The following is a 23,903-nucleotide window of genomic DNA, read 5'->3' as shown; positions in this document are numbered from 1 at the left end:
CACCTTATAATGTTGCCAGCTAAATCTTTTCCCTTCTTATCTTTTCTTTGTTCCTTATGTTTAGAAAGCCTACGTGTTTTTCAGATTCACCACTTTATCGTTTGGCCGAAGCCTTGATGGATATGCATCCCAATCGTTTGCATTTATTCTTTCACGGCGAAAGTTTGTTTTGGTTCTGTTTTTTTTTTGCGAAAGCAATTTTATAGACACTCCAGTGCATTTTTGTAGGGGCATCGGTGTCGCAGTGATAGGAGCATCGCCGCGCGTCATATGCCGTAAGGGGGATTGGAAGCGCGCGAGGGCAGCCAACGATTACGGCCGAATTCGGCGCACACGAACGAAGAGAAAGGAACGTGCCGTGTTGATGGAACGTGCATAATGGAACGTGCCGTGTTTCATCGCGCAAAAGGCCATGGGGGGACGAAAGGGTGGGAGGGGATGGGGCGGCGTTGTGCTCTGACAGCAAATGCGTAATTCACAACCGGACGCAAGGGGAACTCACGATCACAGCTTAATCTCGCAAGCCATTTACGGAAGAAAGCAGGTAGACAGCGTGGGAGGGAGGGGGTGGGAGTTCGACTTCGCGAACAGGTGCGGGATTTTTACGGCCGCGCGCAGTCGCGTACGCGATATCTTGAAAGGGATCTGAAGGCGGCTCATACCTGTGCGCACGCTGTGCGCTCGCCGCTCTTGTGTTGAAGCGATGGAACGCACAAACATCAATTCCCTCGCAGCTTCTGCCGCGCTTGCCCGCACCATCGTTTGGAAAGCGAGAGTCTGCGATCATCCAGTTTGGTGTGTTCATGTTTGCTTGTGCATGCTGACACCATGCTAAGTAATTGTGTTAGCAAGGGAATGTTTGTAAGGCCGACAGAACTACCATTCTTACTTTACACATCTGCGCACTAGATTGCTAGTGTAATCGATGCTTCAACTTTCGGACGAAACTGCGACTTTATCGTTCGTTATGTTTCTCATCACGGCACCTTCATCTACATTCTTTATTTTGCTCTACCACATCACATACTAATATAAAGAAAAGCAAAGCGACGACCTTCCACACCCAATCGCTAATACTTAGGACGCCAAGAGTGTCGTGTGTTATTAATTTTATTAGGTGACTTTTGCCATAAACACAGCTTGTGCTTTGATATGAGTGAAAAAGCGCTATTTATTTTTCCTCAATTCGATTACAATTGTTAGATTTCTTATGACTGTTTCCCTTCAGATTTATTCCTGCAGTTAATAATAATAATAATATTTGGGGTTTTACGTGCCAAAACCACTTTCTGATTATGAGGCACGCCGTAGTGGAGGACTCCGGAAATTTTGACCACCTGGGGTTCTTTAACGTGCACCTAAATATAAGCACACGGGTGTTTTCGCATTTCGCCCCCATCGAAATGCGGCCGCCGTGGCCGGGATTCGATCCCGCGACCTCGTGCTCAGCAGCCCAACACCATAGCCACTGAGCAACCACGGCGGGTATTCCTGCAGTTAGTTTTGCAAGCAGGGCACTACGTTTAATGCGGACAATTGTGTTCGCGTGTAACACTACATGTGAAACCATGTCAAAATGCTGTTTTGGGATAAGATAGCAAAGGAGCTAAAGGCTTTTTTTATTACCATGGGCATTAATGTAGCGGTAACACTTTAGTGGACCTGAGAAGTAAAATATTACAATTTGAAGCAGGCGAGTCGTAAATTTCCTTTGACATGACGTATATTTCAGTCCAGTTCATTACATTTAGTCACAGTAGATTTCAGCCAGATTCAGTACAGATAAAAATAGCTGATGGACGCTGGTATCATTCTATGTAAAGAACAACCTTCACAGAGCGCCATATTTGTTACCGGCTACATCGATCGAACTTCTTCTATAGGAGAGCAATTGAGCTAGGGTCTCTGACACAAAACTACTTGGACAAGTAATATTTTACAGTTCTAAAATACAAGGGCACATCAAAAATTCTTAGCCCATATTCTTTATTAGGCAAAATTCGGTACATGCAATTACAAACGTACGTACTGGTCTAGGTACCTTACCCTATTTTTCAACATAGTTCCCACACAGGTGCGATATTTGTTCAACCGCAACATCTAATTTGGGATTCCCCTAAGATAGAATTCGTCCGGCTGACTATAGAACCACTAATGGACGGATGTGTTAGTTTCACCGTTCCATGCGAATCGGTGTCAAGCCTGCAACTTCTTCAGTGGACGAAAAGCTTTGAAATTACTAAGGGCAAAGTCGCGACTGTATGATGGGTGGTCCCGGCTTTACCAGTTAAATCACCGGAGCTTGGCGGTTCCGGTTATCCCATGTGTCCTCGCATTGTTGCGGAGGTTAACCACGTTCCCGACATCGAGAATCGTTCGGCCTTTGCGGCCGATGGCAGCCAGCAGATGTGACTGTGTGGAACAAGAACTGTAGGCATTGATGGCTGCACCTCGTGGCATGAAATTCAGCAAGAGTGTTCCTCAGCGATCCCAAAAGACCGCGAACATCACGTTTGAAACACATGGCACTGAACGGATTTTTGTTGTGTGGAAGGCTAACCCATGTTTTTTGAGTATCCACGTTTTCTCGCCAGTAACAGTAAGGTCCAGGAGACTTTCGCCTTTCTCGGCATATCGTTGCAGATGATTCAGTGAAGCAGTCGTTCGCTTGCCTTCATGCCATCCAACTGCATAGATACCCACAGACGTGATACCATCTAGTACCCTAAGCCCCCGTGAGCGATGCCATAAACACTCCCAAACGAAATATCAAGCTCCCATGAAATGTCCTTGAGGTGGACACACCGATCCGCTTTAACTATTGCATCCACACGGGAAATGTCTTTGGTCAGCGAAGCACGCAGACCCCCTAAAGCTCATTGTCATCCGAGTATTCGCGGCCTCTTGCCAACTCATGACACAACCACCTCGAAGTTCCCAGGGAGAACACACACCCATACGTCGGCTGCATCTCCCTGTGTATTACGACGGGCATTCTTCCATTGCTCCATAAAAAAAACGAATCGCACTTCCTTATTCGTACGCCAAGCACGTGTGAAGTACAAGCGCCATCTTCAACAACTGACAGCAGTGCCACGCCTCGGAGCTACCAGCAGATAAGGCCTGCCCGGTCCATGAAAGGTCCACCGCTGGTAATGGATATGCCGACTTCGCGTTTATTGCCGTAATTTGGCTAGAAAAATAGGGGCAAGGACATTCTGATTCATTTCGTACATTATTATTTACTATATATTGCAACAGACTGATATGGACATTCTGTGCCTAGAAATATGCAGCAATATGCGAAGCTAGACTGCTCACACGCTCTCTTGCCGTTGGCAGCAAAGCTCTTCAGTACTAGTCTTGTTTACTGAAGTTTGGAGAATGTAAGCACGGATATGGAGCTGGCTTCAGACATTTTGGTAGAATGTTGAATTTCTCGCTTTTTTTACGAAGTTCGATACTGGAATGTTCTCATGCGAATGTCTTATGCTAATATTAGTTCGAAAAATCTTGGTTTTCCGATGTAACCAATTTCTTCCTTGATTTCTTACAGATTAAGAAGAAATTAAACAAGAGACTTGTCACGTTAAACTTTAGTGTAAAAAGCGCTGTTGAGGTAAGTAGCAAGGAAGACGTGCAAATAGTGTAAAAATGAATAGAACAAGATTAAAAAATAGTGTGCAAACGAATCTAAAAATACCGAATATTCCGCCATTTGGTGTTTACCCTAGTAGAATAAGTATCTTGAACAAGCATGTTAAAGCACGGTGACTAGTATGAATAAATAGGTCCATTCATCTGTAAGCATGATTGAAAAAACCCACGTTTAAAAGCAACAAATTTATTTTATTTTCAATGTTTCAGCCTGGAAGCAACCTAGACGAATAACCTGTTGCGCCATGGCACACACCCTGTGGCTTGACTGTGCCCCTTCATAACCATAGTTGATAAAGGCCCTTCCCCTACCGAAACGTGTGCACGACATTACCTTTTCAACGTATATATATATATACATATATATATATATATATATATATATATATATATATATATTCCAATTCATAGGAGGTTAGGAAGCCTTAGGAAAGCCTTAGGAGATATGCAAAGGGGGAAGGCAGCTGGGGAGGATCAGGTAACAGCAGATTTGTTGAAGGATGGTGGACAGATTGTTCTAGAGAAACTGGCCACCCTGTATACGCGATGCCTCATGACCTCGAGCGTACCGGAATCTTGGAAGAACGCTAACATAATCCTAATCCATAAGAAAGGGGACGCCAAAGACTTGAAAAATTATAGACCGATCAGCTTACTGTCCGTTGCCTACAAAGTATTTACTAAGGTAATTGCAAATAGAATCAGGAACACCTTAGACTTCTGTCAACCAAAGGACCAGGCAGGATTCCGTAAAGGCTACTCAACAATAGACCATATTCACACTATCAATCAAGTGATAGAGAAATGTGCAGAATATAACCAACCCTTATATATAGCTTTCATTGATTACGAGAAAGCGTTTGATTCAGTCGAAACCTCAGCAGTCATGGAGGCATTACGGAATCAGGGTGTAGATGAGCCATATGTAAAAATACTGGAAGATATCTATAGCGGCTCCACAGCCACCGTAGTCCTCCATAAAGCAAGCAACAAAATCTCAATAAAGAAAGGCGTCAGGCAGGGAGATACGATATCTCCAATGCTATTCACAGCGTGTTTACAGGAGGTATTCAGAGACCTGGATTGGGAAGAATTGGGGATAAAAGTTAATGGAGAATACCTTAGTAACTTGCGATTCGCTGATGATATTGCCTTGCTTAGTAACTCAGGGAACCAATTGCAATGCATGCTCACTGACCTGGAGAGGCAAAGCAGAAGAGTGGGTCTAAAAATTAATATGCAGAAAACTAAAGTAATGCTTAACAGTCTCGGGAGAGAACAGCAATTTACAATAGGCAGCGAGGCACTTGAAGTCGTAAGGGAATACATCTACTTAGGGCAGGTAGTGACGGCGGATCCGGATCATGAGACGGAAATAATCAGAAGAATAAGAATGGGCTGGAGTGCGTTTGGCAGGCAGTCCCAAATCATGAACAGCAGGTTGCCGTTATCCCTCAAGAGAAGAGTATATAATAGCTGTGTCTTACCAGTACTCACCTACGGGGCAGAAACCTGGAGGCTTACGAAAAGGGTTCTACTCAAATTGAGGACGACACAAAGAGCTATGGAAAGAAGAATGATAGGTGTAACGTTAAGGGATAAGAAAAGAGCAGATTGGGTGAGGGAACAAACGCGAGTTAATGACATCTTAGTTGAAATCAAGAAAAAGAAATGGGCATGGGCAGGACATGTAATGAGGAGGGAAGATAACCGATGGTCATTAAGGGTTACGGACTGGATCCCAAGGGAAGGGAAGCGTAGCAGGGGGCGGCAGAAAGTTAGGTGGGCGGATGAGATTAAGAAGTTTGCAGGGACGGCATGGCCACAATTAGTACATGACCGGGGTTGTTGGAGAAGTATGGGAGAGGCCTTTGCCCTGCAGTGGGCGTAACCAGGCTGATGATGATGATGATGATGATTCCAATTCAAACAAGGGAACCGACAAGTTAGCAGCAGATCGCGTCTGTCTGTCGACGGTGTGACAGGCTCGTCGACACAGTTCATAGGTCACGTCCGCGCTACATAAAAATCACCGGCCCTTCCATTCTGTTACGATGGTGGAAAAGCGAAGTTACGTTAGTTATACCGAGCGTTGGGACAATGCAAGTCAAACTTTGCATGAAGTCTACATTGTAAATCCTTTGTTTAACCATTCGTTCACCTCATTTCCACTTTTGCATGCTTCACGAGGTGAACACGCTTTAGGAGGGCTTTATTGCGGTTATTCCAGCCTTTCTTTTTTTGCGCGTACGGTTTCTGTCTGCGCTTTTTCCTGCTTTTCTCTTGTGTGCAAGTTGCTCCGCCCCTTTTTTGCGCTGACGCACGCGGTTGGCAGCTTCTTCCTTATGATTGCGCACCACTCGTGGTCTTCCCATAGTTGCAGCTGGATCAAATGTGCGGAACCACAAATCGAAAGCTATGTATATAGGCGCATCGCTCACCACTGCAGCTGCGGGCGCTGCAATCCTTTTGACCATTGGTTGGATTAGCTTGACGATTGACGTTGCGTCTAGAATGTCTTGCTGGCATAAGGAGGGCCTGCAGCCACGCGCTCCTAGTATCGCGTTTCAATTGCTGGGCCCTGTTCGTTGACCACATACCACCATAATAACGTCTGTGTCTCTCCAAGCAGGCTGGAATCAATTGTCGGTAAATTCGTGGCCGATCTGGGTTGAGCGCCAAAAATGCACTGTGTGACATCCGTATAAGATTCACGTATAAGATGGCAGTCTCACAGGATGAAAGGGTTCACTCCAACCCCTTTCCTTTTGTTAAGCTTTTTTTCTTCTCCCGGTAGGTAACGCGGCCCCTTACTAGCGAAATCGGACGGTGATGGCACAGGGACCACATAAACAGCTTCGCTGTAAAAGGTAGCGTCCTTGATATTCGAAGGTATGGTAACAGGAGAGGCCAGCAGAAACGGCTGGAATCCAAAGGTACAGCGGGGAGTCTCTAAGAAAGTGACAGGTCATAGCCACGTCGAAATTTTTGTTGTCATTGGTCAAAAGTTGTGGCGGAGCGGGTGAGCTCACGGCATTCCTCGGCGTGACAAGCAGCTTCAAATATGGGTGCACATTCGAAAGAGTAGAGTTGGTACGGAAGAATGGTGTCGACAGGGTCGAAGGTTCGCCGTAATGCCAGAGTAAAAATTGGGAAAATCCTGTGGTCGCATGTGCTACAGTGTTGTAGGCGACCGTCATGAACGGCTAAAGAAGGTCCCAATAAGTGTGATCAGAGGCGACTTATTTGGAGAGCATGTCACCAAAAGTGCGGTTGAATCTTTCTATCGAACAGTTTGAGGATGTTAGGCGGTCGTCATGCGATGGACGATGCGATATTCAGCAAGAAGCGCATTTACGACTTCGGAGAGGAATACACGTCCTACATCGCTCAAAAGTTTGCGAGGTGCACCGTGACGAAGGAATGCCGTGTCACGTACTGTGGGTGCAGGCATAGTGGTTGTTTCTGTGTATCGTGTCAAATGACCGATAGCCACGACTACTCAGTAGCTTTTGGAAACCGCTGGATACATCAGTCTTTTGACAAGATACCGGAAACCGCGCACGGAAGGGGCCCGTACCGGTAAATGTCTATACGATCGAATGGTCTAGCAGGGCACGGACTTGGCTGGATTAGGCCAGAGACATGCTGAGCAGGAGCCTTGCGGTGTTAGCACTAAGGGCACAGACGAATACATCAGCACGCATAGGTGCCCATGCCGTGCCAATAAAACCCGGAGCGAAGTCGGGCGTGTGTTTTGAAGACATCCACATGCGCACACTGTGGCTCTGCGTGTAAGACAAAACATATTTCATCATGAAGATGTGGAGGTATTACCAGCCTCCACTTGTGGCCATCAGACCGGTAGTTCCGGCGACAGAGATGTCCATCCTGCATCTCGAAGCGAGATGCTTGACGGCGCAAAGCTCCACATGGTGGACGAAGGGTAGATGGATTTGAAAAATGTGGAGAAGAGCGCTAATCCCAGAATCCTTGCGTTGCTCAGACGCCATGTCGCGGCCTGCTGGGAATCAGAGTACTTCGTCAACGGTATACAGGCGGACAGTGCCTTCGCTTGATACAGCCAAACGTGAAAAGGCATTGACATCAGTGTGGTAGTGGCCAGACCTGTTGGCATTGCGCATGTCAAAATCTGGCAACCACAAACCCCATGAGCTAGTCGGCCTGACGGGTCCTTCAACGGGGACAGTCAACAAAGTTCGTGGTGGTCTGTAACTTTATCGAAGGTACGGTTTAGAGGTAAGGTCTAAATTTACCAAGTGCCCAGGTGATTTCCGAACATTTCTTTTCCGTAATGGAATAATTATTTCGTGCTTTGGTGAGGGTTGCGGCTTGCGTATACAGATTTGTGCTGTGGGAGCACAGCGCCAAGTACAACACTGTTTGCGCCAGTGTGTACCTCGGTCGGAGGTATAGAGTCGAAGTGACGCAGTATGGGAGCTGAGGCTTGCAGACGACACAGTTTCGGAAAGCATCGTAACAGGCGGGCGAGTCGATCTGTCGAAGCTGACTCAACGGACCGATGATGGACGCAAAATTCCGAATGAAGCGGCGTAAGTAAGAACAGAGGCAAATGAAGCTGCGACGTTCTGATATTTGGGGAGCTTTACGAAAATAAGCAACTGCATGGAGCTTGGCGGTGTAAGGAAGGATACCGTCGGCGGATGTCACAAGGCCATGGTGAGATGACTTGTGCCAACGCGGCATTTCTTCAGGTTGAGGTGAACACCGGCTTCAGTTAGTCACTGAAACACTTTCTCTAGCCTAAGAGGTGCGTGAGAAAATAGGGTGAGAAAGAAATACCCACATCATCTAAATAGCACAGGCACGTTTTCCCCTTGAGACCACGCGAAATGTCCGTCGGGCGCTCAAATGTTACGGGGGCTTCGCGAAGCCAGCAAGACATGACACGAAATTCATAAAGGTTATCTTTCATATAAAAGGCCGTCTTAGGTTCGTCGTCTGATGCCATGTGCACTTCTCAATTGCCGCTGCGTAAGTCGAAAGAAGAGATCAACTCTGCGCCTCGAAGACCGCCAAAGGAATCGTAAATTCTCGTCAAACAGTAAACATCCAGTGTTTTTGTTACGTCGACGGAAATCGTCATTGAAAGAAATCGATCCTTCCTTATTCTTAACAAATATGGGGATGACCAGGGGCTATTCGAAGGCTGGATGGCACCGCATGGGATCATATCGGCTACTTGGTATTCGATAACACGGTTGTCTTTCGCGGACACACGGTATGGTCTTTGTCCCAGTGGCGCATTGGTACCCGTGTTGATGAGGTGAGAAATAGATGACGTGTGGCCCAACGAAACACGCTGGCAGCGAAAAAAATAAAGAAACTTTCCGAGAAGGTATATTATCAGGGAGCGTTGGGAAACGGTCAACAAGTCAGCGATGGAGCTATAAGAACATCAGACGAAGTCAGCTATTGCACGGGCTTCCAGGTAACTCCCGCCACCTCATGAGTGGTGACGACACAAGATGCCCTTCGATTATGGAAACAGGGTCGACACAGTGAACGTGGCCACTACATTGCCCAAAAAGGAAACTGACAGCCATCCCAATAGGTTGGCTACGAGTAGAGTGCTGACACCGTCAGCAACAACCAAAAAAGCGAAAGGCAGCGGGGCACATTTGCAGCGATCGGACATATCAGATGGCGTAAGAGTGCGCTTGCATCAGCGAAGATGTTCCAGAACGCCGTGGAAAGGACAGAGGACTGCGCTGGTAATGCGACGCTTTCTGCCACAAATACTTTATCTTTAGCTTCACCAGCGTAAAAAAACGAGGTGTCACCAAGCATTTTAAATTCCGCTTCAGCATGAGAACAGTGGATGACAGCATATTTAGCGGAAAGTCCCAGCCCAAAATAAGATCGCGGGCGCAAGAATTCAGCAGTAAAATTTCCACGATGTAGAGTGACACGTTTGACACTCGTGTGGTGGCCTTTCTCATGAAACGACAAAGTTTGACACTAATAACCCAAACTCCGGCACCGGTGTCGATGAGGACGAGTGCAGCGATGCCATCCACATATACGTCAAAAGCATTAGCCGGAGAAGGGAGAGGCCGTGGTCTTTTCGAGGATGACGCAGTTCTTGCCTCTTTAACTGCGGCGATTAGTTTTCCTGTTCCCGCATAGAGAACGACGACGCATGGGCGAAAGCAAGCGATGTCGAGACGATGGGGAACGACGGTGAAAGGCCCGAGAATGAAGACATGTGGCCGGAGTTCCGAAATGCGGAGCACGGCGGGTACGGTGAAACGTAAGGATCGGTGTGGAACTTACGGTGGTAGGATGTTCTTGGAGACGGAAAAATCGTGCCATGTGGCCAGGTAGGCCACACGAAAAACATATTGAATGGTTGTCGGGTGGCGCTCCATTGTTCACTGCTGTGTGGGTACGACGGCTGAAAAAATCGGGGAGCTGGAGGCACTGACACGGCTGATTGAATTGTGGCGACAGGCCGAGTGTGGTGACCAAGCGATGTCCTCGGCATAGCTTATAGGGACATTCGCCTCGCCATAGGCAACGTGAGGCGGTACCGGCCTAGCTTTGCGGACAGAAGGGCGAAGTGCGGAAGCTTGCTGCTGTATGACTTGGCAAATGTAGGCAGGAAAACGCAAGGGTGGGTTTGCGGCTGAGGAGAGTAGCGAAAGCTGACGAGCAACCTTAGCACGAATGAGCTCCTTTACCAGGCAAAGCGAGAAGTTCACGTCAGGAGTAGTGACCAAACCCGCGATGGTGTCGCCGAACACAGCTGGGCGCCGCGTGTGAAGACGCTGAGTGCAGAGCTCGGCGGAACTCTGGCAAGGCTCAGTGACCTTAGAAACAGTGCCAGAATTTTTCGATAGCACCATATGAAATTCATCGTCGGAAATGCCCTTCTTGATGTGACGCACGTACTAGTCTGCCTTCTCGTGGTCCTGATGACACGCCGGCCAAGGTCGATACATGTCGCCTATATAGCTGGTGAACATTTCACCAATCTACTGGGATCGGCTTCGTAGGTGTTCTTCAATGCGAAGCTTGCGCACAGCAGGACGGCCGAAAACATCCACCATTCAAGTTTTGATGTGCGGGAATATGCTTCGTGGTTAATAAACCACAGCTGGGCGACGCCCAATAAATGTAAGATCGCATTGTTGAGCTTCAGGGGGACCATCCCATTTGCTAATTTAATTAAATTATGGGTTCTTAGGGGCCAGTACCATGAAATTATTATGAAACACGTCGTAGTGGAGGACTGCTGAAAGATGGACCACCAGGGGTTGATTATTGTACACTTAAATTTAAATACACGGATGTTTTCTCATTTCGCACTCATCAAAATGCAGCCGCCACGGCCGCGAGGTTCATTTGTTCGTACCGCTCGTTCTTTCAAACAATTGCAGCTAACCTTTAAGGTGTTTCTCATCGGTGCCACTGAAGATGTCACAATCCCGCCCACGCTGGGCACCGCCACATTTGGTGGCTGGTGAAACGGTGAGGATGCCTTGCTGGCGTGGCAACGCATGACGGGCGGCAGAATTTGGTTGTGTAATTCTAGGGCAGCGAAATCATCAGCACCACCTCCAAAATCTCATGCGAACAAAGAACAGGACAAGAGAGCAGCAGGCAGCGTTGGCAGCGTCTCACGCATGCAACCATAGCATCGCCAGCAATCTCGAGCTGCCGCCACCCAAACGACTGGGATATATCTATATATATATATATACAAACATATATATAAATATACGATGTTGTAGCAATGATGCACACAGTTAAAGAAAGCGAAGCCTTCTGTTCGGATCACATCAACTATGGGTTAGCAGCAACATGACGCAGCATCAATTATTTCGGTACCGCTTCAATTGTAAGCGTGCGCAAATCTTTCCAAACATCTCATTTGTTAAATTTACTGCAGAAATTAGGACGCTTTACCTTATAATGTATTAAACAGTTCCAGTTGGTTTATGGCATGCTGTCTCTGGCGTCTTTTTGTTTCGTGCTTCGTACATACTTTCATATATAGATGCTTATTTAAACGCGCATTTTTAAAAGCAATTTTCACCGACTCCATGTTGTTAAGAATGGTCTTCATAAATCATTGGTAATCTTTTAGTGACTGGCATTCAATAATATTTTTGATGTTACCCACCGTTCTAATTATCTTTCTCGTTGTCATTACGTTAATTTTGTAGTTGTGGATAAATCTAAGAAACGTTAAAATGGGCCCGCCTTTGTTGCTTCGTGGCAATAGAGTTGGGCTGCTAAGCACAAGGTCGCGCAATTGAATACCGGCCACAACGGTCGCAATTATATGGGGGCCAAATGCGAAAACACCAGTGTACTTAGATTTTGGTACACGTTAAGGTACCGCAGGTGGTTCAAATGGCTCCGGATTCCGCCACTACGGCGTGCCTCATAATAAAATTCTGGTTTTAGTACGTCAAACCCCATATTCTAAGCGTTAAGCTGAGGTATTTTAAGGAAAGGGCACGTGCGCTTTTGTGTTTGTATTTATTTTTTTTCGTAATATAGAGAAAGCTCGTGAAATATGTAATATATTATATTTATTACACCTTTCGCACGAGATTTTACGCGTGAGATAAGACCTCTATAAAATAGTCTCAATGGGAAACCAAGCTGTTCATCGCGGACAGAAATCGCTAAGTTGCGCCTTCCGTACGCTATTTTATAGGTGCGGTCTTACGCTAAGATAACGGTGTAGTAGATGTGCCAGCGCACTTATTTAAGGCATCGTAAAGGAGCGAGATGTGAAGAAAGCTAGGAATTAACGAAAAGTAATAAATGAAGCGCAGTCAATTGGCAGCTCGATTACGCATCAAACCTCTCTAGTTGAGTATATGCTCTCATGGCAAATCACTGCACACATCTCGTGCGCAGCTTTCTTCTATGGGCAAACGTGTTTGCACTGACACATTCATCACACCGCCAATGCAATCGTAGATTTTATAACGTTAGTAACAACTTTTTATGCATATGTGTAAAATTAGAAAGAAAGAGAAAACAGCACATGTATCTGCTCACATGGCCTCTAGGCAAAGCCAGAAACAACTGCACGGCCAACGATATGGCATGTGGCCGCGCAGTGTGAGGGCGCATACCGTATGTTTTCAATCCCACTTTCGCATCAAACTACCTAAATTTATTACAAAGCAATTTTTAAAAGTATTTACGGGCCTACGCAGACGACAGATTTTAGCATAACTTTATCCGTTCGACTTCTGAGGTGTACAGTGCTCGGCGACAAAAACGTGCCTGTCGGGGCTGTGTGGCTCTCAGATTTTTCTTTCGCCACAGATGGGCACAGGGATGCATTTCTGTATCAGAATGAAAGTGAGTGTTCTTGCGATGCATTGTTGGTGAATTCCGGCTCTCAGGGATCTGCGAGCTTTCACTGGTGGCAGAAATATGGCCGGCCGCCGTGCTATCCATGTAGCGCGTTTCACTTGCTGAGCACTATACCTTTGCAGCTTTGAGGACTAAACGCACTGTTTTTAACAGTGTGTGCAATGCACTTTCGCTACAAGGAACACACATGTTTTGCATTCCGAGCAGGCACAGCAACCACGTTCGTTCCTGCCGCTTCCTGGCACCATGCGTTCAGGGGAAATAGCGTGTGTCGTTTGTAGAAAGCTCTTGTTTCACTCGCCGTGGAATACAGTAAGCCGTGCAGACACGTACACAAGGCAACACAAACGCCAACTATCAATTGGAGCGTGCACTGTGGCGGAAAAGGAAACAGACAAAAAAACTTTTCTGCGCACGCTCTGTTGAGGTAGAGCCACCTGTCAATAAGGCACATGTGCGGGCCTACGCGAGATAATAATTTTTAGGCATTTCATTCCTTCTTTATGCGAGTCAATTGAAGGCTGGTTCCTATATTCGTAAGCATTGTGCCACTTGCTGTTCCCTACGCAGCCCGGTGTCATGATCAATTTTAAGGCACTTGGTCTGACCAGTATAAACGCATACCAGCCCTTATCGGTCGTTATCAATTTTATCTGACTAGATCGAACTCTTATCTACCCTAATTGGTTGTTATCAACATTATCCAACTTGACGGACGCCTTAGCAACCCCTATCGGTTGTATCAACCTTATCCAATCGATGCGATTTTTATCAACACCTTTTTGTCCTTATCAACTGTATCGAACACGATCAATACGCTATCAACTGTTACGTGTTTTTATAAATCCTATAGAATTGAATCGGCGCTATTTACCCTTATTAGTGGTTATTAACCTTACCACAAATTCTCCGAAAACTATAATGTCGTATCACCCTTTATTAGCGTATCCATCCGCATCGAACCATTATAAAACACGAGAGCCCTATAGCCCTGCATCACTCCTTATCATCTTTATTAACTTATTCACTACTTATCTGGCGGTGTTGCATTACGCGAAGCGCATGAGCATTCAGAGGTGGGTGGCATTTCTGTTGGTGGAGGAACGCACCAACAACAGGCGCACTCCACAATCACTTAAACGCGTCACGGAAGTGCCGTGTTTGGCAATAAATGTTCGCAAAATAAAATTTTCTGAAGGATTGAAAGCTCCAAGTCGGCACTACATGTAGTCCTAGAGCTGGCTCTTATTCCATATTCCACCAGCACCATATTTTTCAACAAAGCCGTTATAGGCTGTGCGCGTTCTGTGCTCGGCTGACCTGAAACGACAGAATCGGTATGTTAGAATCAGGTGGTTCCCGGCGAACGCGGGCAACGATGCGTCCGAGAGGCACGATAACCACAACGAGGCGGCACACGCAGTGGCGCGAGCGCTAACCAACCGCGCCGCTGCAACCGACCGTCCAACGTGGTGTAGTGCCAAGGACCGCATGACGACGTTCAATGAACTTACACAGTTCCACCGCCTGGCTCGAAGGACTTTCCCACCCCCACACCCGGGGCTGAGCCGAGCGGAGGCGGTGCTGTTCAGACAATTGCAAACTGGTTCTTTACCCACCCCAGGGTTAATGACTCATCTATACCCTAAATTATATGTGAGTGATGTGTGCCGCGTGTGCCAGCGGGAGAGGGCCACCCTGACGCACATCCTATGGGATTGCACCAAGTTCCCCAATGAGGCTTCGACAAGTACAACGATTCCGCCGCGACTCGCGGCTGCGGCGGAATGCTACGACCACGAAAGTCAAACCTGGGCCGTCCAGCAGGTCTCGGCGGCTCTTGAAAGACAAAGGCCGAGCGAAACCGACGGAACGTTGCCCCTCAGGGCGACCGACCGCGGGAGTAACACGCACTGGAGTTGAGTAGAGACCACGCGCTGAGAAGACGTCAGGGCCCGCGTCACGGCGCCATTTAGTCATGGTGTCGTTCTGCAGGCGACTACATGAAGTTGTCTCTCTCTCTCTCTCTGCTTTCACATTTTTTTTTGTACCGCCGGTACAACACATCCATGTGGCTCTGATAAATTGGCTGTCTGGTAGCGCGGGTGTTCCGCCCAGTGGGTAAGACACTCAACTTACGAGGATTGGGTAGCAGGCTCAAACACCCCCCCCCCTCACCCTCCACCAACATTTTAAGTGCAAAAGCATTTCTCTGCTTACGCAACGAAGAAACCCGTGCGTCCATCAGTCGGTCCGGCCATCCTTCGCGTAAGAAGAAAGCGACGAGAACCGGGCGAACAAAAAGCTATCAGCACTCGGCGCATCTGAACCCATCGCAGATCACTTTCGAGATAGGGCCTGCGCGGCCGCACCATACGGAGCCACTGCCGGAGTACGCTTGATCGCGGTCGAAGATAGTTCAACGCGGATGTGTAAGGAAGAGCGATAACGGCTTATAATGATACCGACGTCATGAGCGCACCTGGCGCCGCCATTTGCTATAGTTTTCTTGCGTCATCAATTCACCTTGTACCGCCGTCCACAGCCGTTCATGTCACTGCAGCGCTCTTGCTTATACTGGTAGGATCAAGTTTGATAGATTTGACAATGACACCTTACTGCATAGGCGATGAGAAAGTGGCACAATGCTTACACATACTTGTACAACCCCAAGAGGAGTATCTGCGTGATATTTTTTTTCCTTTCGAAGTTAATTTGTTTCATGCTATAATTTTTTTGATCGATTATGATCGAGCATTATGTTCCGTTGGACCATGTCGGTGACGTTCTCGTCAATGATTTTCCTCTCGACTAGCGATACGCGATATCGTCTACGGCGCACGAAGGATGTACCATCTGTCTCTATCCGATGCATCGCAATCAATGTCTTTCCCAACGAAGCTGAATGCGCGTCAAAGGAAGTTTCATGTTTTTTGGAGCAAAGCAAGCAATTGTGATTGCGAAGGTGTCAGGTCGGAATTGATGGCAGCTGATAAAGCTGAAGGAGATGCGGCCCGTCCGTTACAATGAACTTCAGAGGAAGCTGGTTTAAAGGAAACAACAGATATAGACTCCGATTCAGCGGCGCAAGCCAATGTAGTGCCTTTAGGGATGAGAATCTTTTCCGATGTCGGGTTTGTAGCGTAGAGAAGTGGAGAGCCATGATGAAACGGAACGAGCCCTGATGCAAAGGCTATCCCTCTTGCGAGACAGCGTGCATATGGTAATACGTGCGCGTCGCCGCAGTCAAAGACGTCAGACGTGATAGTAATGATGCTTTGATGGTGAGGAGGTGGCGGCGTATCTTCTGCAGCAAGCAAGTGAAGTGGTGCGTCATCTGCATGAAGTGAATAAGTCGTGTCGGTTATGTGGAGAACGCGTTGCCCGCAGCAGATGGAGGCGGAAGCGGTACAAAGAGAATCTCATCCCAATATGAGGTGCTGGGCGCATGAACTTAGCACTGCAAATTGTAATAACGCAGAAGTCCATCGATGGTAATACGAGCAGTGCACATGGCGGTAGGTCGAATGGCGGCCCATTGAGCAGCGAGTAGCGTAGGGTACATCATAGGGGGGTCGTAACTTTCCGGAGTCGCGAACACAACTCACGGTGAATAACTGAAACACTAGCACCAGTGTCTATCAATGCTTCTACTTGCACACCTTCTACTACAACCAATATCATATTGCACGGACGTGACCCACCGTGGTTGCTCAGTGGCTATGTTGTTGGGCTGCTGAGCACGAGGTCGCGGCATCGAATCCCGGCCACGGCGGCCGCATTTCGATGGGGGCGAAATACGAAAACACCTGTGTGCTTAGATTTAGGTGCACGTTAAAGAACCCCCGGTGGTCAAAATTTCCGGAGTCCTCCACTACGGCGTGCCTCATAATCAGAAAGTGGTTTTGGCACGTGAAACCCCACAAATTATTATATCGCGCGGACGCGATGCAGGCGTTTCTGTCCTGTCGTTCGATGCAGCTTTTCCTTCGAAAGCTGCATAATTCTGTTTTCCGGACGACGCTCGGGCGAATCGAGAAGCAGGTCTCAGTGGGGACGTAGATCGGCGAAGTGGTGACGGCGAGCGGCGTCTCGCAGGACGGTGGGTCATAGCCGTCTCGGATGCTACAGTAGGTGATGGAGAGCGGCCGCGCGGTGGACCATAAGGACGTCGTTGGTCATGGAAGCTCCCTAGACGTTGGAAAGCAGCTGCGGGTGAAAAGTCATCCCGTACGTATACGTCATATCCACGACGCTCGTCTTGCTGGCGCTTGCGGTAAAAGCATGCTATGTGGCCACGATAGCTGCAGTTGTAGCAGATGGGACGAGGAGGAGGCCACTGCGGATAGCTGATTTGGGTAGGTGCGCTGGTAGTCATGGAAGACATGTGAGCAGGTGTTGGCTTTGGAGGCATCGGAACTCACTCGGTCAATGTCGTCCAGCCAATCCTCGACGTCTTCACCGCGAAGTCCAGCACACAGATAGGGGTCACGCTAGTGCCCACTGACAACCCAATACGCAGAGGATGGGGTAGCCGAGGCCGAGATGGTGGAAGTAGAAGTGCCTGTTGGCTCGTCCTGCGACATGCTGACGGACAGCTGGCAGAATCGGCGACTCGATCGAAGCTTCAGGATGTAGAGCGGGGAGTCGGAGGACGGGGTACCGAAGAGCACCCTCCACCACTTGTGACACAGCAGTTATCACGACGTTTACTCCGCATCAAAGATTCGGTGAACCGACCACACCCACAGCACGGAACACATTCGAGAGCCAGCCGTACAAGTGATGAAGAACCCCATATGAACCCCACATCATAATGATCACGTACAGTTGACAAATACTAGCTTGTAAATTGCCAGAATACTTATATTTTTGTTAAGAAGAGTTCATCATCATCATCATCATCAGCCTAGTTACGCCCACTGCAGGGCAAAGGCCTCTCCCATACTTCTCCAACAACCCCGGTCATGTACTAATTGTGGCCATGCCGTCCCTGCAAACTTCTTAATCTCATCCTCCCACCTAACTTTCTGCCGCCCCCTGCTACGCTTCCCTTCCCTTGGGATCCAGTCCGTAACCCTTAATGACCATCGGTTATCTTCCCTCCTCATTACATGTCCTGCCCATGCCCATTTCTTTTTCTTGATTTCAACTAAGATGTCATCAACTCGCGTTTGTTCCCTCACCCAATCTGCTCTTTTCTTATCCCTTAACGTTACACCTATCATTCTTCTTTCCATAGCTCGTTGTGTCGTCCTCAATTTGAGTAGAACCCTTTTCGTAAGCCTCCAGGTTTCTGCCCCGTAGGTGAGTACTGGTAAGACACAGCTATTATATACTTTTCTCTTGAGGGATAACGGCAACCTGCTGTTCATGATTTGGGAATGCCTGCCAAACGCACTCCAGCCCATTCTTATTCTTCTGATTATTTCCGTCTCATGATCCGGATCCGCCGTCACTACCTGCCCTAAGTAGATGTATTCCCTTACGACTTCCAGTGCCTCGCTGCCTATTGTAAATTGCTGTTCTCTCCCGAGACTGTTAAGCATTACTTTAGTTTTCTGCATATTAATTTTTAGACCCACTCTTCTGCTTTGCCTCTCCAGGTCAGTGAGCATGCATTGCAATTGGTCCCCTGAGTTGCTAAGCAAGGCAATATCATCAGCGAATCGCAAGTTACTAAGGTATTCTCCATTAACTTTTATCCCCAATTCTTCCCAATCCAGGTCTCTGGCTACTAGCTAGTATGACGGACTTCTTCAACACATGGTGTCGGAGGCAGCATGTCCATACGTACGCAGCGCGATTCGAATACATTCTATCCACAAGAAGCATTTACTTCCTCACTACCGCGCAGCCGCCAAAACGCGAAGGCGAGCTTTCTGGTTGTTTTATTTTTTGGTCTGCCTCATACAGCCGGCGCCACCGCGATGGATGGATGGATGTTATGAGCATCAGTGGGTTTTATTACCAAGCTCTTGCTATTGCAGTGTCTGATGTCCTACCTAAGTTAAAAAAGAAAAAAAAAATAAGAAAGCGACAATATGAACTCCCAGGACCAAATTTTCTGAACCCCTATTGCAAACGTTGCTTTTGTACGCCTCTATTTTTTTTGTTTCCCTAATTTTCTTCCACCAATGTTCCAATCACCTCTTACTAATCCCTATTGCAGACTAGTTTGCTTTTCCCTTGCTCTCGCTGAACCCAAGGGCTCCAAGACGACCAGTGGTGCCTAAATTGACCGTTGGGTAGACGTCTTCACATTCTTATAAAACATGCTCCATAGTTTCCATAGCTTTACCGTAGCAAGCACTTGCTTCTTGTTCCTTCTCATATGTCGCTTTATTGGTGCGTGTTCTAAGGCATCCCGATTTCGCTTCCAAAAGTAATGAGCTTCCCTTTCAGTTATCATAAATTGTTTCTTTCCTGATTTCGTTTCTTTCCTTTTAAGTAGTTACTCAGGGCAGGTTTTCTATCCATTGCCGCCATCCATGCGATTATTTCAGCATCTGTGACTTTCCGCTTGACCGTCTTTGTTGCTGTGTTGCCCACCCTACAGGCCACATACTTGCTGGTAAGCTTCCTAGTTCTTTTCCTACACTTCGAATCAATGTTTTTCCTGTACACATGCCTGAACACTCACCCAGCCCATTTACGTTCTTTCGTATTCCTCAGGCGTTCTTCATACTCAACTTTACTGCGCGCTTCCCTCTCTTCAAAGCTCGTCCAGCCCATATCACCCTGCACAGCTTCATTTGTAGTGTTCCTGTGAGCGCCCAATGCGAGGCAACCCACTGACCATTGGTTCCCATGGAGACCTCGTACCTATTGTATCCCCATAGCGCTCTGCGCTGCATTATGGCTACATTTCTCTTCCCTTTTCATGTTATTTTTTTCCGATGTTTCCATATATCTACTGCCTTATATCCATATGCCAAGGCATTTATATTCTCTTACCCGAGGTATTTCCTGGCCCTGCATTGCCACTGTCTGTTCACCGCGCAATGTGACGTCACGTGCCATCTGGTGGTACTGTAAAAATTCCGGAGGCACGCAATAATAACGTGTTTCCTTGCGCCTGGTTGGCCTTCTCGGAAAGGGAACAGCCAGGCCGTAGGCACTGTGACGAAACGCGGTACTCCTCGCAAAAAAAAGAGAAAAAAAACGACAGCTTCACTTTTTTAATCACCTTGTGCCCGTTTTGCATAAGTTCAACCTTAGCCCAGTAGGCAACAATTTCAATGAGTCTAAAGATTTCTTCAATTGCTTTGTGGTGATCGGTTTTCGATTATTGGTAAACGCCCAGGCTCTACGTAAAACGCGATGTTTCTTATCCTTAACGCGCACATACCCCTAAAAGCAAATCCGTGCAAGTACACACAACAGGCCACCATTCACTGTTTCTCGCCCTACTGATGTACCATTCTACCTAGAAAACCATTAGGTAAAGCGAAATTCAATCTGTGCCTTTCACTATCAGATAGTCTTATTAGGAAAAACGTTCTTGGCATTAGAACGGTAAATCTCAATTCTTAGCAGTGATACAGATGCCTCACTTTACTATGCATTAATTCATACACTCCACACTTATTCTCTTATCGCTCTAAAACTACTTTTAATGTGCATTAGCCTTGCTCATTAAGTATCCATAGGGGCTTGTAAATTGTAACTTTTACATCACCTCTTTCAAAACCTAAGCCCCTGTTACTCCGACTGCTTAGGCGTACTGCCAGTCATTTGTGCATATGAATTTAACTGGATAGGTCAGCTGTATATATTCACCGACGTTCTGGATTCAATTGATGCTTATTCTGTTCATCGATTCACTGATCAGCACTTAAGAACCTTCGATATTGAATACCCTTTACTTGCAGAAATGTCGCTACAAATTTTTGGAAGCAAGCTTTCCTCTTTTACTGCTATTTTAGTACTAGTTACTATGCTCGTTTAAATGTTGCCCTTAAACAGTTTTATTTTTTCCTTAGAAAACGGATGTCTTTTCTTTTATAGATACTGTAACTATCACATTCCTAAAATACTTCGTGTTATAGAATATGTCATTTGAATATAATCAAATTTTTACCCACATGTGCTGTTCTGATAACATCGGCCAATCTCATTTCTTGATAAATATTTATGAGGTGGATGAGAGCTTCACTGACAGTTCCATTTAGCCATCACCCTTAACATATTTCACGTTTGAAATAACTCTTTTTAATGTATTTTCCATAATATACTTTAAAGTTGAATCAGGAAAGCTGACTGGAATGGAGTGCCTGAATCAATGAAAGCTGCGTGAAAGAAGAGGCTTCCGAAAAATATAGGAGCTAACACCACGTCGGAAAGAAAATAAGAAGGCCCACCAAATCTCTGAGGTCGAGCGTAAGCCAACGTTCTCTGGGGTGATTCAAAGGACTCAGCCGGGAGTATACTCCGATAGAAGAGGCCGGAAGTACCCATGTAGCCCCTTACGTGTGCCTCTTCGTATAGAGCCGTGTTCGTTGTTCGCGATGCGGTCTGTCATTCTGCAGGTGGCTTGGTCCTAGTCCTGAAGAGTGCAGCTTTCCCAAAGCACAGAAAATGGGTCTGCAAAATACAGCTGCCCACTTTGCAGTGCCCTTCAAATTTTTTTTTTTGAAGTGCCATTGGTCTAAAGTGCGGACCTTTACACGAATTCCGGAGCGACAAATTCATAAGGGCCATTCGTGCTTTCAAATTCAACACAGAATACGAGAAGATTCCTTATCATGAACATGAAACATACATGTTCCTCGTATGTTCTTTTACAGATGAACAATCTGACGGTGAATGCGACAACGTCGCTTTGGATAGCAATAAATGGCAGTGCGACACTGGAAAATCTGAAAAGTTTCGCCGAGGCACAGCAGCCATCACTTGACACCATGTTTAATTTTTTTACTTCGTAAGTGCATTACTTTCCTTTTTATCCCACTGTACACTGCTCACTTAAGGAACAGGCTTAGGCCATAGATCTGTTTAGCATAAAGCAGCGGAAAGATAAAACATCTCAAAACCAATTCGTGGAGGTGCGTTAGTAAAAATACCAGGACAGATATTTGCTCCTGAGAGTTTTCTCTGCAACAAACGAAACATTTTACAACTTCACAAGCCTATAAGTTCGTCTCGTAAGCATCCAGCCTTCATCTCCACTCCCTTTCAGTTCACAGCAAAACTTCTGATTGCAGTGTCTCTTTCTCAAAACTAAACACTTGTAATTTCCCGGCTTCGGTGCCTAATTTCGCTTCATTTCGGTTAGGCTTCACCCAATTGTTCAAAAACGCGGAAGTATTAAAAAACGCAATAATATCAACACGCAAGCTGCAGGTTTATTAGATAGGGACAGTACCTGAATATATTTGATGGCACGACCATTTCACAAGTGCGACAACAAATTACACTGCTTGACGTGTATTTAACTCTACCTACAAGTGGAGTAAGCTGAGAGAAATTTTAAGAATTATATAATTTGAAAGAAAGCATTGTGGAAGCATTTTAAAAAGAATGAATCCTCATGACTGCTTGCACCAGTGCAAGTTACAGACGCATGTTTTGTTTTTGAATGCAGCCACAGTTCTTGGTGAGAACAAATAAAGAAACGAAAAGAAGCCTGCTGGTAAATCAGCAGCCCAAGTTTGCAAAAGTAGATTCAAGCGAGCACTCTGTTCAAAAACCCGCTACTAATGCTCGCCGTCCAGCACACAAGCCATGGTTGGTACTTAAGATGCATATAAAGTTATATACAAAAAGAAAAGTGAAATAGTGAACACTTCTTTATTCGCGGTAAGATCTCCATCCAATTTCGTTTTTCACTCAGTTACCTCTGGAATACTGATTGATTGTAATTTACTCATACAATGTTTGCATATCACTCGTGAAACCGCCTTCACTGCCTCCGTATCACGCGTGACACGTACTCTAGCTAGAGCAAACTAATTCCGCTCAACATGTTCTCTCTAGGCACCAAATAAGCATGCGTAAGCGTATCTAGATTGCCACATTTGACCCACTTGTATGCAACAAATACTACGCACATCAATTATAACCACCTTACGATTCACAGGGCATGGAATAGGTACCACTGTGAGTTGTTTCAGGTTAGGGGACACTCTTCGCGATTCGCATTAGTTGCACCTGAAAGGAGGTAGAAAACAAATGTCCTAATTAATATAAAAGCCTAATATAATCAAGAAATTGTAACACTATTCAGCACATTACTCACACCATGCCTTGCATTCCCACATAAATATGTTTGTGTCATGTGTAGTTCTGTCAGAATTCTCTGAAACACTGTGGATAACCAACGCATAACGGTTTTTAGCACTTGGGTAAGGGAGCTTTCATCAAGGAAAAATTTTATATTTACCTTTTTACCTTCGAAAACTGATCAGCCATAATATTACCCCACTTAAACAATTTCGTTCTCGATGGCAATTCTAATATCAAATATATAAAATATTCTCCAACTCCCACTATTATTTCAATATCGTGTGAAATGGGTCTGTTTGGCAAAGTTACAAACTTCTCCGTGCAAAGCGATTAGATTAGCCTATACAGAAGTGCATGGTGATTATAACGAGCAGAAATCATCTGCTGGGTTTTCACACGGGTTGCGCAGTCGCTTCCATGCATATCACACGGCCACAGTGGTGGGTTTCACATTGTGACCCTCCATTATTGCTTTCGTGGCTGTCGTTTTTTACAGCGTGGGATGCTACAACAAAATAAAACGATGCACATGGGAGTCCACTGTAAGAGGGAACGCACCCATTTCGCGGGCGTGTTCTGGAATACAGCGCTGTTTGGCGTATGACAGGTAATTCACCAACCACCGCATTCGT

The 23,903-nt window shown here is 46.4% G+C and overlaps 1 protein-coding gene across 7 annotated transcripts in view; it reads left to right on the top strand.

The window, feature by feature from the left end:
- LOC142563811 (uncharacterized) overlaps positions 1-23,903 on the top strand; it is a 47,071-nt gene that overhangs the window by 8,500 nt on the left and 14,668 nt on the right. For 3 of the 7 annotated variants that reach the window (XM_075674436.1, XM_075674434.1, XM_075674437.1), the window contains exons 3-5: positions 3,557-3,619; positions 21,834-21,967; positions 23,768-23,878. In XM_075674436.1, the coding sequence (XP_075530551.1) occupies positions 3,557-3,619; positions 21,834-21,967; positions 23,768-23,878 (308 nt within the window). Of the gene's footprint in view, positions 1-3,556; positions 3,620-21,833; positions 21,968-22,630; positions 22,786-23,767; positions 23,879-23,903 lie in introns of those variants that run through there. The other 4 variants (XM_075674439.1, XM_075674438.1, XM_075674441.1 and 1 more) reach the window with 3 other exon arrangements.

This window comes from Dermacentor variabilis, chromosome 11, assembly GCF_050947875.1.
Source record: "Dermacentor variabilis isolate Ectoservices chromosome 11, ASM5094787v1, whole genome shotgun sequence".
NCBI classification, from domain to species: Eukaryota; Metazoa; Arthropoda; class Arachnida; order Ixodida; family Ixodidae; genus Dermacentor; species Dermacentor variabilis.
This window is presented reverse-complemented; position numbering and strand designations above follow the sequence as displayed.